The 14,228-nt window shown below is 36.9% G+C and overlaps 1 protein-coding gene across 28 annotated transcripts in view; it reads right to left on the reverse strand.

Annotated features, from left to right (window-relative positions):
- stxbp5l (syntaxin binding protein 5L) overlaps nucleotides 1-14,228 on the reverse strand; it is a 546,418-nt gene that overhangs the window by 402,149 nt on the left and 130,041 nt on the right. For all 28 annotated transcript variants that reach the window (XM_087992753.1, XM_087992749.1, XM_087992757.1 and 25 more), the window contains exon 3: nucleotides 7,459-7,540. In XM_087992753.1, the coding sequence (XP_087848879.1) occupies nucleotides 7,459-7,540 (82 nt within the window). The remainder of the gene's footprint in view (nucleotides 1-7,458; nucleotides 7,541-14,228) is intronic.

The raw sequence follows: 14,228 nt of genomic DNA on the forward strand, positions 1-14,228 counted from the left end.
CTAGCTGTCCTGTGAGGAAGTAAAAAGGACCCATATTTCCTTGTGTTTATCAGATTGAGAGACAAGTTCAATGAAACTTACAAAATTTGCTGCAGTAAGGACACTTCCCTTAGCCGAGGGCCTAAAACAGGGGGATACAGTCTCAGAATTAGGGACAATCATGTATGACTGAGATGAGGAAGCTTTTCTTTATTCAGCATTGGTGAACCTTTAGAATCCCTTACCACAGAAGGCTGTGGAAGCCCAGTTATTGAGTATGTTAAAGATGGCGATCAATAGATATTTAGAGTTATGAGGTTAGTGTGGGAACATAGCATTGAGGTGGCCAGCTGTAGAAGATCAGAGCAGGCTCATGAACTGGATGACTTACTTCTGCACCAATGTTCCTAATAACCTGTCAGAATCATACTCACAAACTCAGACTTTACAGCTATGTTCCAAACTCCTCTATCACAACCCTTGAGTATCTACTGATCAATCAGTAGGACAAGTCAACATAGAAACAGCCTTAAACTATTTAGCTGCTTGGGCATTTTTCACTGTTCAACAAGATCATAGTTGATTTTTACTGTTTTGTTTTCTATTTGAGGACTAACTCCATAGCCTCCCAAAGTAATGTTACTGGAGTCCATGAAACTTTTTTCAGGAATTCTTTATTTACTGTTTGATCGAGACAACATTATTTTTAAACAGAGAGTCTGCATCCTTCCAGTTCTCACTATGTAATCATGTGACTTTTACATCATCATTGTATGCATTTGATTTGAACCCATTACCCTATATCACTTCCCAAGTCATTATCTCCTTTATATACACATTATAAAGATATTTCCCAGATTATCTTCACCAGTGGTCAGCAGTGCTACTTCACAGTATCCGGGTTTAATTCCAGCCTTGAGTTGACTGTATGTGTAGAATTTGCATAGACCCTGTCTAAGTGAGCTTCTGCCGGGTGCTCCAGTGTCCTCCCATAATCGAAGTATTGCAGGTTAGGTGGATTGGCCATGCTAAGTCATCCATAGCGTCACAGAGATGTGTAGGCTGGTGGATTAGCCATGAGAAATACATGGTAATGGGGATGAGATGGGGCTAGGGCTGGGTGGGATGTTTTTCGGAGGGTTGGTGCAGACTTGATGAGCTGAAAAGTCTCTTTCCACACTTTAGAGATTCTACAATTCCATCAGTCTCCACAGAGTTAGTCTCTCTGATGCTTCACGAATCTCCTGATCTACTGCTTGTCTCATTCAGACGTCTAAAATGTTACGCACTGGTCTGTCAGACTGAATATTCCTCTCGAATAGTTGCAGATCTTTCTTATAAGAAATTGTTCCAAGTTTGTATTGGTTTCTTATTCAATGATTTCATGCATGACAATTTTTCTACATAATTTCATGGTTAATTTCAATTATATACAATCTCAACTGTTGTGTATTCGCTATGACCATTCTTTCTCTCTATTGATCACTTTTCCCCAGATTGCAGCTCTGATAACTTGTGTGACATTTCATACCTTGTCCCTTTGTTTCTCTTCACGTTGTGTCATTCTGATGCAGTAATTCTCAGTAAGTTAACTCAATATATCTGAGACACAGAGAGGAAAGTTGTGTTGTCAATCCGTTGCCCATCAATAATTTTGAAGTTGACAACCAATTCTGTATTGATGAGGATAAATAACTCAATAATACAAGATTTCATCTTCTTTTTCAGTAATATCTTTACTATTTCACTTTTTGATTAGCTTCCACTTTTTTGAGGGTATTGGGGTGAACTAGTAACATGCAATGAAATCATAGTCAAATGCAAACTGTGGAACATTATTGTCTTGATCAATGTTTGAAATGCCATGCATTGACTAGATTTTAAAGTGATTTTATTATTGCATCGGTTCTGATATTGTATAGATGCTTGACTACAATCTACCTTAAGTAATAGTCTGAGACAATGATGAAGTCCTTCCTTTGAACTTGAATGGATCCACTCACAGGCATTTCCAAGGCCTTGATGGAAAAGATGAAGAGTAGTTCTGTTTTTCCCTCGGCTGTTTACCACACAAGTAATACAGTCAGCAATTGTTTCCTGTATTAACCAATCGAAACCTAACCACCAGAATCACTACTGTGGCCTTGCATGATACTTTGTAATTCCTAGATTTGCACAATGAAGGCAAAGAGCGCTTGGAAATGTTAACCTGTTATTAAAAATTGTAGATCAATGACAATGATATATTTATGTTGTTCAAAGTACTGACATAATATTGCATTTATAGATATACAGTCTAGCCATCCTTCCAGACAATATTTCCAGACTTGCATACATTTTTAACCTTATTTCTGTGCTGCTCAAAGGTTTGCAAGGTTCCTTAGTAGATAGTATGTGTTGCATAACTTTTGACATATAGACTTCAACCTGTCCAATGATGCCCACGTCTGTTTGTTCTGCTGAACTCAATGGTTTCCTCACCACAGTCTGCTTAGTATTTCATCTGTATATATTCAGTTGTTGTCTGAGAGTCTCAATTTGAACTGATCAATTCCGGAAGCAACTTGGCTATTTCATTTGTATTCAGAAGAGTGACAAATGGATTGTAGTCAGTTTCAATCTTGAATTGGAACTCCATCATATAATCTGAAATACTTCACGCATTCCTGTTAAACAAACTGTGATAGAAGGCCGTTCTCTGTCTTTTAGAGATTGAGTGGCATAATGGACTGGACTCTGTTTTCTATCTTTCTGCACCTGAGTGAGTATTGTCCCCAGTTTTGTTGAAGATTCATTACCTGTTATCACAGGTAGTTAATGTGGATCACAATATGCTAGGATTCTAAGGATATCAGGATTTGCTCAATTTGGCTCAGGTTTTTACTGATTGACATTCCGGCAGTTTTATATTTTTTCTTTATTTGATTCTGATTTATATTACTTTGGCATCCTTGTATTTGTTCTTTAGTATTAGCACCTTTTTCATCTGCAGATTTTCTAGTCCTCTAATTTCCTTACGTAATCCTACACAACCATCCAAAGTTCCAAAGAACTCACTGGACTGAAAAAGGTTTCTTCAGCACTTTCTGCCCCTTTTAAATTTAATGAGCCGAAGTCTCAGCAAGAGCTCTCACTTTTCATGATCTCATCTAAGGCTACTACTGAACAAGTCAGATTCCAGCGTGAAATATGTCTTGATTGTTCTTTTTAATTTAACGTCAATCACTGAAGCATAGGCATAGAATGCTCCAGAGTTTTCTTCAATAGTAAAAATAAAACAAATTTGTATTACATAAAAGAAAAATAAATCACTAAATATGAAATACAATTTGAAAGATCTTTAAACACAGCAAAATGAAGTCTCCCCACCTATTCCCTAATACCTTTATAGCCTTTCAAATGCAGAAAAATTACCCTTTAACATTAAACCTTTAGCTTTGACCTAATTGCTTTATCCATTTCTGTCCTGTGAACTGTGAAGACATTTTGTTTGAATACACACAACACAGAGCTTAAACATTCTCAGTCTTTTAACAGATTCACCAATTTCTAATCAAACACATTTAGTCTGGTAGCTTCATAAGCTCAACGTTGATACAAAAAATAACTGAGCTTTCCCCCTAACTGTCCTACATTTCTTTCTACAAGAGAAAGTGTATTTGTTTTATAACAACAATCCACTGTCTTCTGAAACAGCTCAAAAAACTTTCAATGTCTTTGAATGGTCTAAATAAAAAGCAAATAGATGTATTCAATGTTTAAACACCCTCTCAGTGATAAACCCCACAGAACAAACGATCTTGGATTGACATTCCAAATGTTTGCAGTCACCTGCTTGCTGACTCATGCTAAAGTAGATCATAATTCTAGAAACAACTCTCAGATATTATTCTTTTTCTAAATTGTTCACAAAGGGAATCAACACCCATGTATCACTAATTTAAAATTCAAACTCAAACAATGATATTACTGTCTAAATAACTGACACACCATTCATTACACTATTCACTTAACACTATTCACTTACAGTTTTACACTTACCGAGTCTATCCTACCAATCATTATCTTAAAGCCCATTTACATCTGAGCTATTCAATTAGCTAGAATACAGATCCCCTGTACCAAAGGACTAGCTCCCTTTTTACCCACCACTGCTGAACAAAGACACCTTGGATTGCAGGTTCAAAGTTCCTTGAAAATAGAGTCTCAGGTAGATAGTATAGTGAAGAAGGCATTTAGTATGCTGTCCTTTATTGGTCAGAACATTGAGTAGAGGAGTTGGGAGGTCATGTTGCGGCTGTACACGACATTGATTAGGCCACTTTTGGAATGTTGTGTGTAGTTCTGGTCTACCTCCTATTGGAAGGATGTTGTAAAGCTTGAGAGGGTTCAGAAAATATTTACAAGGATGTTGCCAGGGTTGGAGGGTTTGAGCTATACGGAGATGCTGAAAAGGCTGGGGCTGTTTTCCCTGGATCATCAGAGGCTGAGGGGTGACCGTGTAAAGTTTTATAAAATCATGAGGGGCATGAATAGGGTAAATAGACAAGATCTTTTCCCTAGGTTAGGAGAGTCCAGAACTAGAGGGCATACATTTAGGGTGAGAGGGGAAAGATGTAAAAAGGGACCTAAAGGGCAAGGTTTTCACCGCAAAGGTCATGGAGGCTGGTACAATTACATTTAAAAGACATCTGGATGGGTATATGAATAGAGGGATATGGGCCAAGTGCTGGCAAATGGGACTAGATTAATTTAGGATATCTGGTTGGCATGGACGAGTTGGACTAAAGGGTCTGTTTCTATGCTGTACATCTCTATAACTATATGGTTTGAGTGCTCAGTGTTGAAATACCTGGCTCCTACACATTTCACTCACCAACAAATTTAAACTTAGCAATTTTTTCCATGCCAATTTATACTGCAGTTCAGGTATCAATCTAGAGATTGTTACATTTAAACATCTGCATTTTAATTTGTACTTTATTTCCTCAAACTCCTTCTGAAAGACCTCATTTCTAGTTCCCCTTCCATTATAGATTCCTAACTAAATACTCAACAACAATATACTTGGTTTGCTTCTCCAAATCTTCACCAGTTGTATGATTGCTGCTGATTGACACCCTGTTTGTTTCTAATAATTTTTGCAATAATAATCAATGTGCCAGAAAATTACATTGGCTGATGATTTTTTTTAATAGTGTTAATATTGCCTATTGAGACTTGCAACACACACAATTTATTGTAAGGGTTTTTGGCTTTTAAATTAGTAACTTGTGGGTTTTCAGTGAGTATGAGGTTATTCATTGGTAAATATTTTTGTAGCCATGGGTGATTTCTTTTAAAATACAAATTTTGTGAGCTGGGTTTAGAAATAATGTTTTTTTTCTGTAAGTTTGTAGGGCTTTATAACAAGGTGAACAAGCTTCCGTTTAGAATGTCAGAAAGCTTAGAGACAGATGTGTTGTTTTGCGTTTTATTTTGAGTCTTGGAGAGTCCGGTGTAGTCATTTGATGTAGACTTTGTAAAGATCAATGTTCTGGAGAAATGAAGAATATACTGAAACTGGATTACCTAAGAATCTTGCGTTGGCGATAATTCCAAACAGAAGTGTTGGGAATAAAGCCTTGAAGAGATTACTTAAAACCGCAAATGTTTAAACTCAGGTGTCGAATTGATCCAGAAAGAAGCTCTCTGAAGTTCCAGTCTGTAAGTTAGTCAGAAGACGTTCAAAACTATCGATGGTATTAGAGACAGAGACTCTGGTATATAAGTACTGTTTTGGGTACTGTACAAGATGTGTTTTTAATTACTATACCAGGGTGTGTTTTTCATGCTATACAAAAGATACTGTTTCTCTTGTAAATGAGTGATTTGGGATTAATCAGATTATATTTCGACTGTGTTTAAACATCTTTGAAATTATCTTATAAATAGATGGTTTGGATTATTCTATTTTGTCATCATTTATTTTGTTAATAAACTTCTGTTCTATTGTTAAAGCAAAATCTGCAGCATTGCGTGCTTACATTTCACTGTGGGACCCTTTCTTTAAAACCAAAGTAAAATAAATTATGACCTATCAAGCCAGGTTTCAGTCTAGGATCTGACTTGTCCTGTAATAATGTCAGCCAAGATCATTACATACCACATTCATCAACACATGAATATTTAGTGCAAAAGCCATCGACAATATGAATAATTTGAGAATATTTAGTCAATCATGAGTTGTTGAGATTTAAAAAGTACTTTGCAATAGTTCAATCATTTCACAACTTCTATTTGTATAAGACTGCTTGATTAATGATAGCATTAGGTATACAATAACCAGCATAAATTAAAGACAACCATATTTTCATGACATAGTTGTAATTTAATCTGAGAAACTGAACAGTTTCTCTTGAAATTACACGTAAATGAAATAAGAATGCTGGCCACATGCCATTGCAGTGGCTCAGAGCAATCACAGAGCTTATAGTTAAAGTTGGCCACAGTGGACTTTGTGATATAGATGTATCATCTGTTTAGAAAAAAGGTTATAAAGGTGAAAATAACAGACAGAAAAGATGCATAGAAAAGTGAAAGTTGGAAGAGGGAAAGAAAAGAGCAAACATCAAAAGCATTGTGTTTATATATATGTTACTGAGTAAAGTCGACTGTAAATTTATTACTACACCATTTTACTAAGAGAATAAACTTTACCAGAAAAACAAAAATCTTAAACTTGTAGCTTTCTTTTAACACAGGGTGTACTGAGTTATTCAGAGGTGACTTATATTCAACAAACAAACTTACACATCTTTTGTAATTCTGTTACCCTTGGACTTATTTGAAATTGTACTTTAATTTAAAAAAATCAGGTACATTTTGTTATTTTTAACAAAATAACTGTACATGACTGTACATGACTGTTTCAGAAATTTCGACTTGAGTTATGTTGGATTCTTGAATTGAAAAATATTTCAGGAACTACTATGTTTGGCCAGAAGTGTCAATAGGCCCACAAAAATGTGCGGATTTATGATAGAGATGCACACAATAACTTGCACCTCAAAAACATTCCTGTCATCTAGGGTTGCTATAAGTAGCACACGGGCCAGGAAGGTAAGAAATTAAGCATTATGTGACATGGAAATCCTAAACCATCAATTATCTTCTAACAGGTTACATGAAATGATAACAGATGCCCAAAGCCTGTGATAACCATTATCTATGTGGATTCCTAGGGCGATCAAAGAGTCTGCCAAAATTATTTAAATTAGCTGATCTTACAAATTTGCCCAGGGTCAGCGTTGCATTCCCTAAGCAGGAGAATTTTCCATTGTACTAATCTCTACCAGCACATCCAGAGCATTTGATCAATGATCTCTGCACACAAGTCATCTAATATACATTGCACAGCACGTTTTAAATGTATACTATTACTTGACAATGATTTTCTGTATTTAACAGAAGAGAGGCAATTGAGCATGATTACCTTACCTCATTGATTAGGAACTGAAGCTGCAGCACAGCTGCCCCACTTTCATGTTGACAGTAACAATCAACCCCAGGACGACCTAAACTGGTGGAATATGAGTTAAGGAATCTGCTATTCACATGAAAGATACAGTCAGCTTTAAAACAATATTTGGTTAATTTAGCTAATCACTTAAATTAATATTGGTTAAAAATTGCCTCCAATTACAGCTTAAGCTTTTGGATGCATATTTAGTCCATTGATTGAAATATGGAAAACAAGAGCAGGAATAAACCAGTCCATTGAGCTCACTCCCACATTCATCCAGATCATGGTTAATCTTCTATCTTAGCACAATACTTCTACTCTCTAGAAATCTATTTACTTTCTCAAACGTATTTAGTGACTTGGCTTCACAGCATTCCATGGTAGAGAATTCCACAGTTTAACCACCCTGGGTGAAGAAATCTCTTATCAGTCCGAAATGGCCTAATGCATATTCTGAGACTGTGACCCATTGTTTTGGATGCCCCTGCCAGTGGAAATGTCATGCCTGTATCCAGTCTATCCAGCTGTGTCAGAATTTTATACATGCCAATGAGATCCTCTTTCATCCTTCCAAACTCCAGTAAGTATCAGCCTAGTTAATCTAACATCTCTTCATGCAACCTGCCCCAGAAACTTTGCTGCACTCCCTTTAGGCAAACAAATATTTTCTTAGGTAAGGATTCATAAATCCACCAGTTGTAGTCTCACCAAGGTCCTGTATGACTGCAGTACATACTTGCACCAGCACCCAAATCCTCCTGCAATGAATGCCACCATTTCCCATGCTTTCCTATCAAAGTGAATAACTATATACTTTTCCATAATACATTGCATATGTCATTCACCTGCCCACTTAATCAATTTGTTTAAATAACCCTGAAGCCTCTTGACATCCTCCTCACCAATAAAAATTTTACCTTGTTCTGTGTTATCAAAAACATAGAAATCTTACATTTGATCCCCTCATCCAAATTATTGATATATATTCATGGTGAATAGCTGGGGTCCAAGACCTGATTTCCCCTAGTCACCATCTTTCACTCAATAAAAGACCTATTCATTCCCAGTCTATTTTCAGTCTCCTCACCAATTCTCAATCCATGCTAGTACACTACTATAATCTAGTGTTTTTATTTTGCACAATAATATCTTAAATTGGACTTTTTAAGTTTTCAGAAAATCAAATTACAATTACAATTCAGAGCTCTTTCATTCAAATATAATTTAGGACAACTGCCTAAGTCGATGTCAAAAATACTCACGAGTGCAACAAAAAAAAAACTTGCATGCAAAACTCAGTTCAAAAAGAGATAGTGATCTTTCAGTTTTGGGAGCTGAGGTCAAGTCTAGCCCAGACAAATAAAATAAAAGTCTGTTTTAGTTGTAAAGGTTGTACTTGAAGTAAATAAAGAACTGCAGATGCTGAAAATGTGAAACAAAGGAAATGGTGCTGCAGAGAATAATAAGTCTGGCAGGATCTGTAGAGAGAAGACAGAGTTACTATTTTGGGTCCAGTGACCCTTCATCAGAACTGAAGATAGCTGAGGAAGGGTCAAATACACTTAATGAATTGGCCTCCACAGCCCCATGTGGCAATTAGTTCCACAGATTAACCACCCTCTAGCTGAGGACATTCCTCAGTTCTAAAGGGTTGTCCCTTTGCTCTGAGGCTGTGCTTTCAGGTGCTAGTTTCTCCTACTAATGGAAACATCTTTTCCATATCCACTCTATCCAGACGTCTCAGTATTTTGCAAGGCCTCTCAGTATTTGCTAAGTTTCAATTAGATGCCCTCTCATCCTTCCAAACTCCGAGTACAGATCCAGAGTCCTCAACCACTTCTCATATTATAAGTCTTATCCCCAGGATCATTTTTGTAAACCTCCTTTGGACCCCTCTCAGGCCAGCACATCCTTCTTTAAATACAGGGCCCAAAACTACTCTCAATACTCCAAATGTGGTCTGATAAGGGCCTTAAACAGCTTCAGCAGTACACCTCTGCTCTTCTATTTTAGCCCTCTTGAAATGAATTCTAACATTGCATTTTCTTTCCTAACTGCCAACTGAATCTGCATGTTAGTCTTAAGAGAATACTGAACTAGGACTCCCAAGTCCCTTTGAGTTTCAGATTTCCAAAGCCTTTCCCCATTTAGAAAATAGTTGATGCCTCTATTATTCCTACCAAAGTACATAACCTCACACTTTCCCACATTGTACTCCATCTTTGCCCACTTTTTTAGCCTGTCCAAGTCCCTCTGCAGATTTTCTGCTTCCGCAACACTACCTTTCTCCCCACCTTTCTTTGTGTCACCTGCAAACTTAGCAAAATTGCCCTCAGTTCCTTGGTCCTGATCATAAATGCATAATATGAATAGTTGTGGTCCCGACACAGGTGCCCATGGAACTTCACTAGTCAATGGCTGTCTTCCTGAAAAATACCCCTTTTTACCCACTCTCTGCTTCTGCCAGTCAGTCATTCCTCTATTCATGCCTCTAAAACCATGGGTTATTTATTTAGCAGTCTCCTATGAGGCAACTTGTCAAAGACCTTCTAGAAATTCAAAAGATCACATCACTGGCTTTCCATTGTCTAATTTGCTTGTTACCTCCTCAAAGAATTCTAACAGATTTGTCAAGCATTTTGCCTTTGACAAAGTCATTGAGAAAGTGAGGACTGCAGATGCTGGAGATCAGAGTCAAAACATGTAGTGTTGGAAAAGTACAGGCAATCAGGTAGCATTTGACAAAGCCATGCTGACTCACCCCTATTTTACCATGCCCTTCAAAGTACTCAGCAATCTCATCCTTAATAATAAACTCTAAAATCTTACCAATGACCAAGATTAGGTTAACCTGTCTTCTATCTCCATCCATTCTTAAACAGGGGTGTAACATTAGCCATTTGTTATTAGCTGCTGATACCTGAAGATAAGATTAAGTACGAAAAGATGAGATGAAATTCTTTCTGACACAGAATTTCTAAAGATTTTGTTACGGAAATTAACAATTTATGCTAAATGGACAAGCTAGCAAATTCATAAGATCTGTCTTCATTGTGCATAACATTAAAATGTGGAATTTATGTTTTAAAAATTGACTAATTTATCTGTCAAGTGTTTAACTTATGTTGATTCTGATTTTATGATAGAGTAGACATCGATGGCATATCATCTGTGAAGCAGAACTTTGATGCAAGGACTTCAATGATTAATCTACAAATGATCCCCTCCCTGGTAGGTACCCTGCTCACAGAATTTATATTTTTTTAAAAATCAATTTAACTAGGCTTTCTTGAGTGAACAGAAGAATGAATTTATTAGTTACTAAGCAAGAGAAGAAATAATAATACAATGCATTCACAGATTAGGAATATGTATGAGTTAAAACAAAGAAATAAAATAAAAAAGATATACAGCTCAGACTCAGTCATTTGTGGTAAGTAAGTGGAAGAACATTGCAGCTATTATAATGGTTATTGCTGGTACCACTGATATTGATAGTCAAATAGTAGGATGAGACATTTGTCACTTTGCAGATCGATTGAAATTAATTTGGCCTGGTATCTTTCAACAGTGGTTGGCTGGCAGCACTTAGAGAGTATCTGTCTTTTTCTGTCCTTTACAAGTATTGCAGCAATGTTTAATAGATGTATTAAATGTGATGACTTTTACAGCAAACTAATCCACACATTCAGCATCAAGTCAATAACAAACAGAGACCAGGTTTGAAGATTGCTTTGACTCATTTTTAATCCGTGCCATTGTGTATTCTTGAAAAAGGAAATCCAACTCTCTCTTGCTCAGACTGTTGTCTGATTTTAACCATTATGTTCACAATCTGAAATACTCAGGGAATTATAGTCTACTTTGCAGTGCATTCCTCCCTTTGTAGTCTTCTTTGACAGCTGCAGATGCGACACTCTGGAGTTCATCTCAAGGAAACTAATCAGAATTATATTTGCAATCCCTTTGGCTATATTAGTCCTCTTTTAAAAAACACTCGTTGGAATTTAAAAGTTTGATATATCCATAGGTGTTAGAAGGTTATGATTCATTGTCATGCCAACATCTAGCTGTTTTTTATGTCAATAATAATTACCAAATATATTTTATTTATATTATGCCAATACTTCAGAAAATGTTCCAAAAATCCAAGAAAAAGTATAGGACTTCAATTTTCCCAATTGACTAACTGGGGTAGTCAGTGTGTGAAAGGTTTACAGAGAGAGGGATTCTTAAAATACTTCTAGAAGAGCTTTCCAGTATGTAGAAGGCTGTACAAGAGAGGGGCACTATCCTGCACTTAATTTTAAGTAATGAAGCTGGGCAAATGTTTGAGCTATCAGTGGGGGAATGTTTTGCAGACAGTGATCATAACTCCATTAGAATTAAGATTGTTATGGAAAGGACAAAGGTGAACCTGAAATCAAGGTTCTAAACTGAGGAAGGTTGATTTTAATAAGATCAGGTACGATTTGGCCATAATGGAATGGGAACATTTACGTTTAGGTAAATGTGACAGAGCAGTGGCATACATTCAAGAAGGAAATAGGGAAAGCACAAGGTCAACATGTTCCAATAAGGACAAAGGGAGGAACCAACAAATCCTGTGAACACTGACTGTCAAGGATACAGGATTGAATAGAGAAAAAAAGGGAGGCTTATCGCAGATACCATGGACTCAAAACAACAGAAGCACCAGAACAGTACAGAATGTGCAAGAGATAATTAAAAAGGAAATCAAGAGAGCAAAAAGGGCACATGAAACAGTAATGGTAGGTAAAATAAAAGAAAATCCTAAATTATTGTACAGATACATAAGGACAAACTGATAACTAGGGAAATAATAGGGCCTATTAAGGACAGTGTTAATTTGTGCATGGAGCCAGAGAACATTGGTAGGGTTCTAAATGGAAATTGTGTCAATATTCACTAATGAGAGGGCTAGACCAGAGCCAATGTGGTCCTGTTATTCAAGAAGGGAGCAAGAGATAAACTAGGAACTAGAACTTGTCAATCTAATGTCAGTGATAAGCAAAACTATTGGAAGCAATTCTGAAGGACAAAATGAATTTGTAAATGGGACAGGCAGGAATTAATCAAGAATAGCCAGCATGGTTTTGTTAAAGGGAGATCATGCCTCACCAATTTGATTGAATTTTTTTTGAAGTGGTGACCAGGTGTGTAGATGAGGGTATGCTTTCGACAAAGTCCATTTGGACTTCAGCAGGACTTTTGATGAGCATTGAAGACTGGTAGCAAGGTAAGAGCCCATAGGATCCAGGAAAATTTGGCAAATTGGATCCAGAATGAGCAGCAGGAAGCATACGATGATGGGCAAGGTATTCTTGTGACTTAAAGCCTGTGTCCAGTAGGTTCCACAGGGATCAGTCTGGGGTCCCTTGCTGTTTGTGGTATACATTAACAATTTAAACTTGAGTGTAGGTAGGTTGAGCAGTAAGTTTGCAGGTGATACAAAAATTGGTGGGGTGGTAAATAGTGAGGACGATGGCCTTAGGTTACAGAAGGATATAGATGAGTTGGTCAGATGGGCTGATCAGTGGCAAATAGAATTCAATCCAGATAAATGTGAGGTGATGCAATCAGTGTAGACAAACAAATCAAGTGAATAAATGATAAATGGTAGGATGCTGAGAAGCACCAAGGATCAGAGGGACCTTGTTGTTCATGTCCACTGCTCCCAAAAGATAGTGAGAGAAGTAGATAAAATGATTAAGGTGGCATTTGGGATATTTGCCTTAATCTGTCAAGGTGTAGAGTTTAAGTGAAGTGATGCTGGAACTGAATGAAATGTTTATTAGACCACAGCTAAAGTATCGTGTGTGGGTCTGGAATCCACATTATAGGAAGGGAGTGATCGTGCTGGACAGTACAGAGGAAATTTAAAAGAATGTTGCCTAGGCTCAAGAGTTTTAGTTATGAAGAAAGATTGGATAGACTAGGGGCTGTTTTACTTCGAACAGAGGACACGATTGGGGGAATTGGGGGGAGGGCCAGATTGAAATACTTGAAAATATTCTGAACATAGACAAGGTAGACAAGAAGAAACCTTTGCCTTTGGTGGAAGGATCAATCACCAGGGACTTAGATTTAAGGTAAGGAACAATGCTTATAGGAGATGTAGTGATTTTTTTCAACCAGACGTAATGAGAACCTGGAATATACTGCCTGAAAAAGTGATAGTGCTATTTAAGAAATATTTAGATTTAGAGGCAATAGCAATAGTTATTTACAACAATAACAAAACTTTGTACCAAGTGCTGGGAAATGGGACCAGAATAGTTAGGTCTTTCTTTTGATTGGTGTAGACTTGATGTGCTGAAGGGCCCTTTACTGTGCTGTAAACCTCCTTGACTCTAATTAATATTGCACCTTATTGGCATCTTTAGCCTTCTGATACTGTGTAAGCTTGATTGGAAATAGTTTGTATCAAAATTATCCTGCAAGATAATGGCTAAGCTTATTAAACCATCACTTCTTGTAAATCACGAAAACTTATGAAAGGGCATTAGGCCATCATTTTTGGCCCTGAAGGGTGCCCTGTTTTCCTCAGGGTCCTCTGAAAGAGGAATGTATCTTAAACAATTTAACAACAGGTTAAGTTAGCCATTTCACTGCTTATTTACAGTAAACATGAGTGGCATTCTCCACTAACATTAGTAATCTTAGAAAATTGCTTTTCACCATACAATTAGTAATATGCTCTATGGTTTGCTGTCAGGTATTT

The sequence above is a fragment of the Chiloscyllium plagiosum genome, unplaced genomic scaffold (assembly GCF_037043375.1).
Source record: "Chiloscyllium plagiosum isolate Xiang-an unplaced genomic scaffold, Cpla_swu_hap1 HiC_scaffold_12, whole genome shotgun sequence".
Taxonomy (NCBI): Eukaryota; Metazoa; Chordata; class Chondrichthyes; order Orectolobiformes; family Hemiscylliidae; genus Chiloscyllium; species Chiloscyllium plagiosum.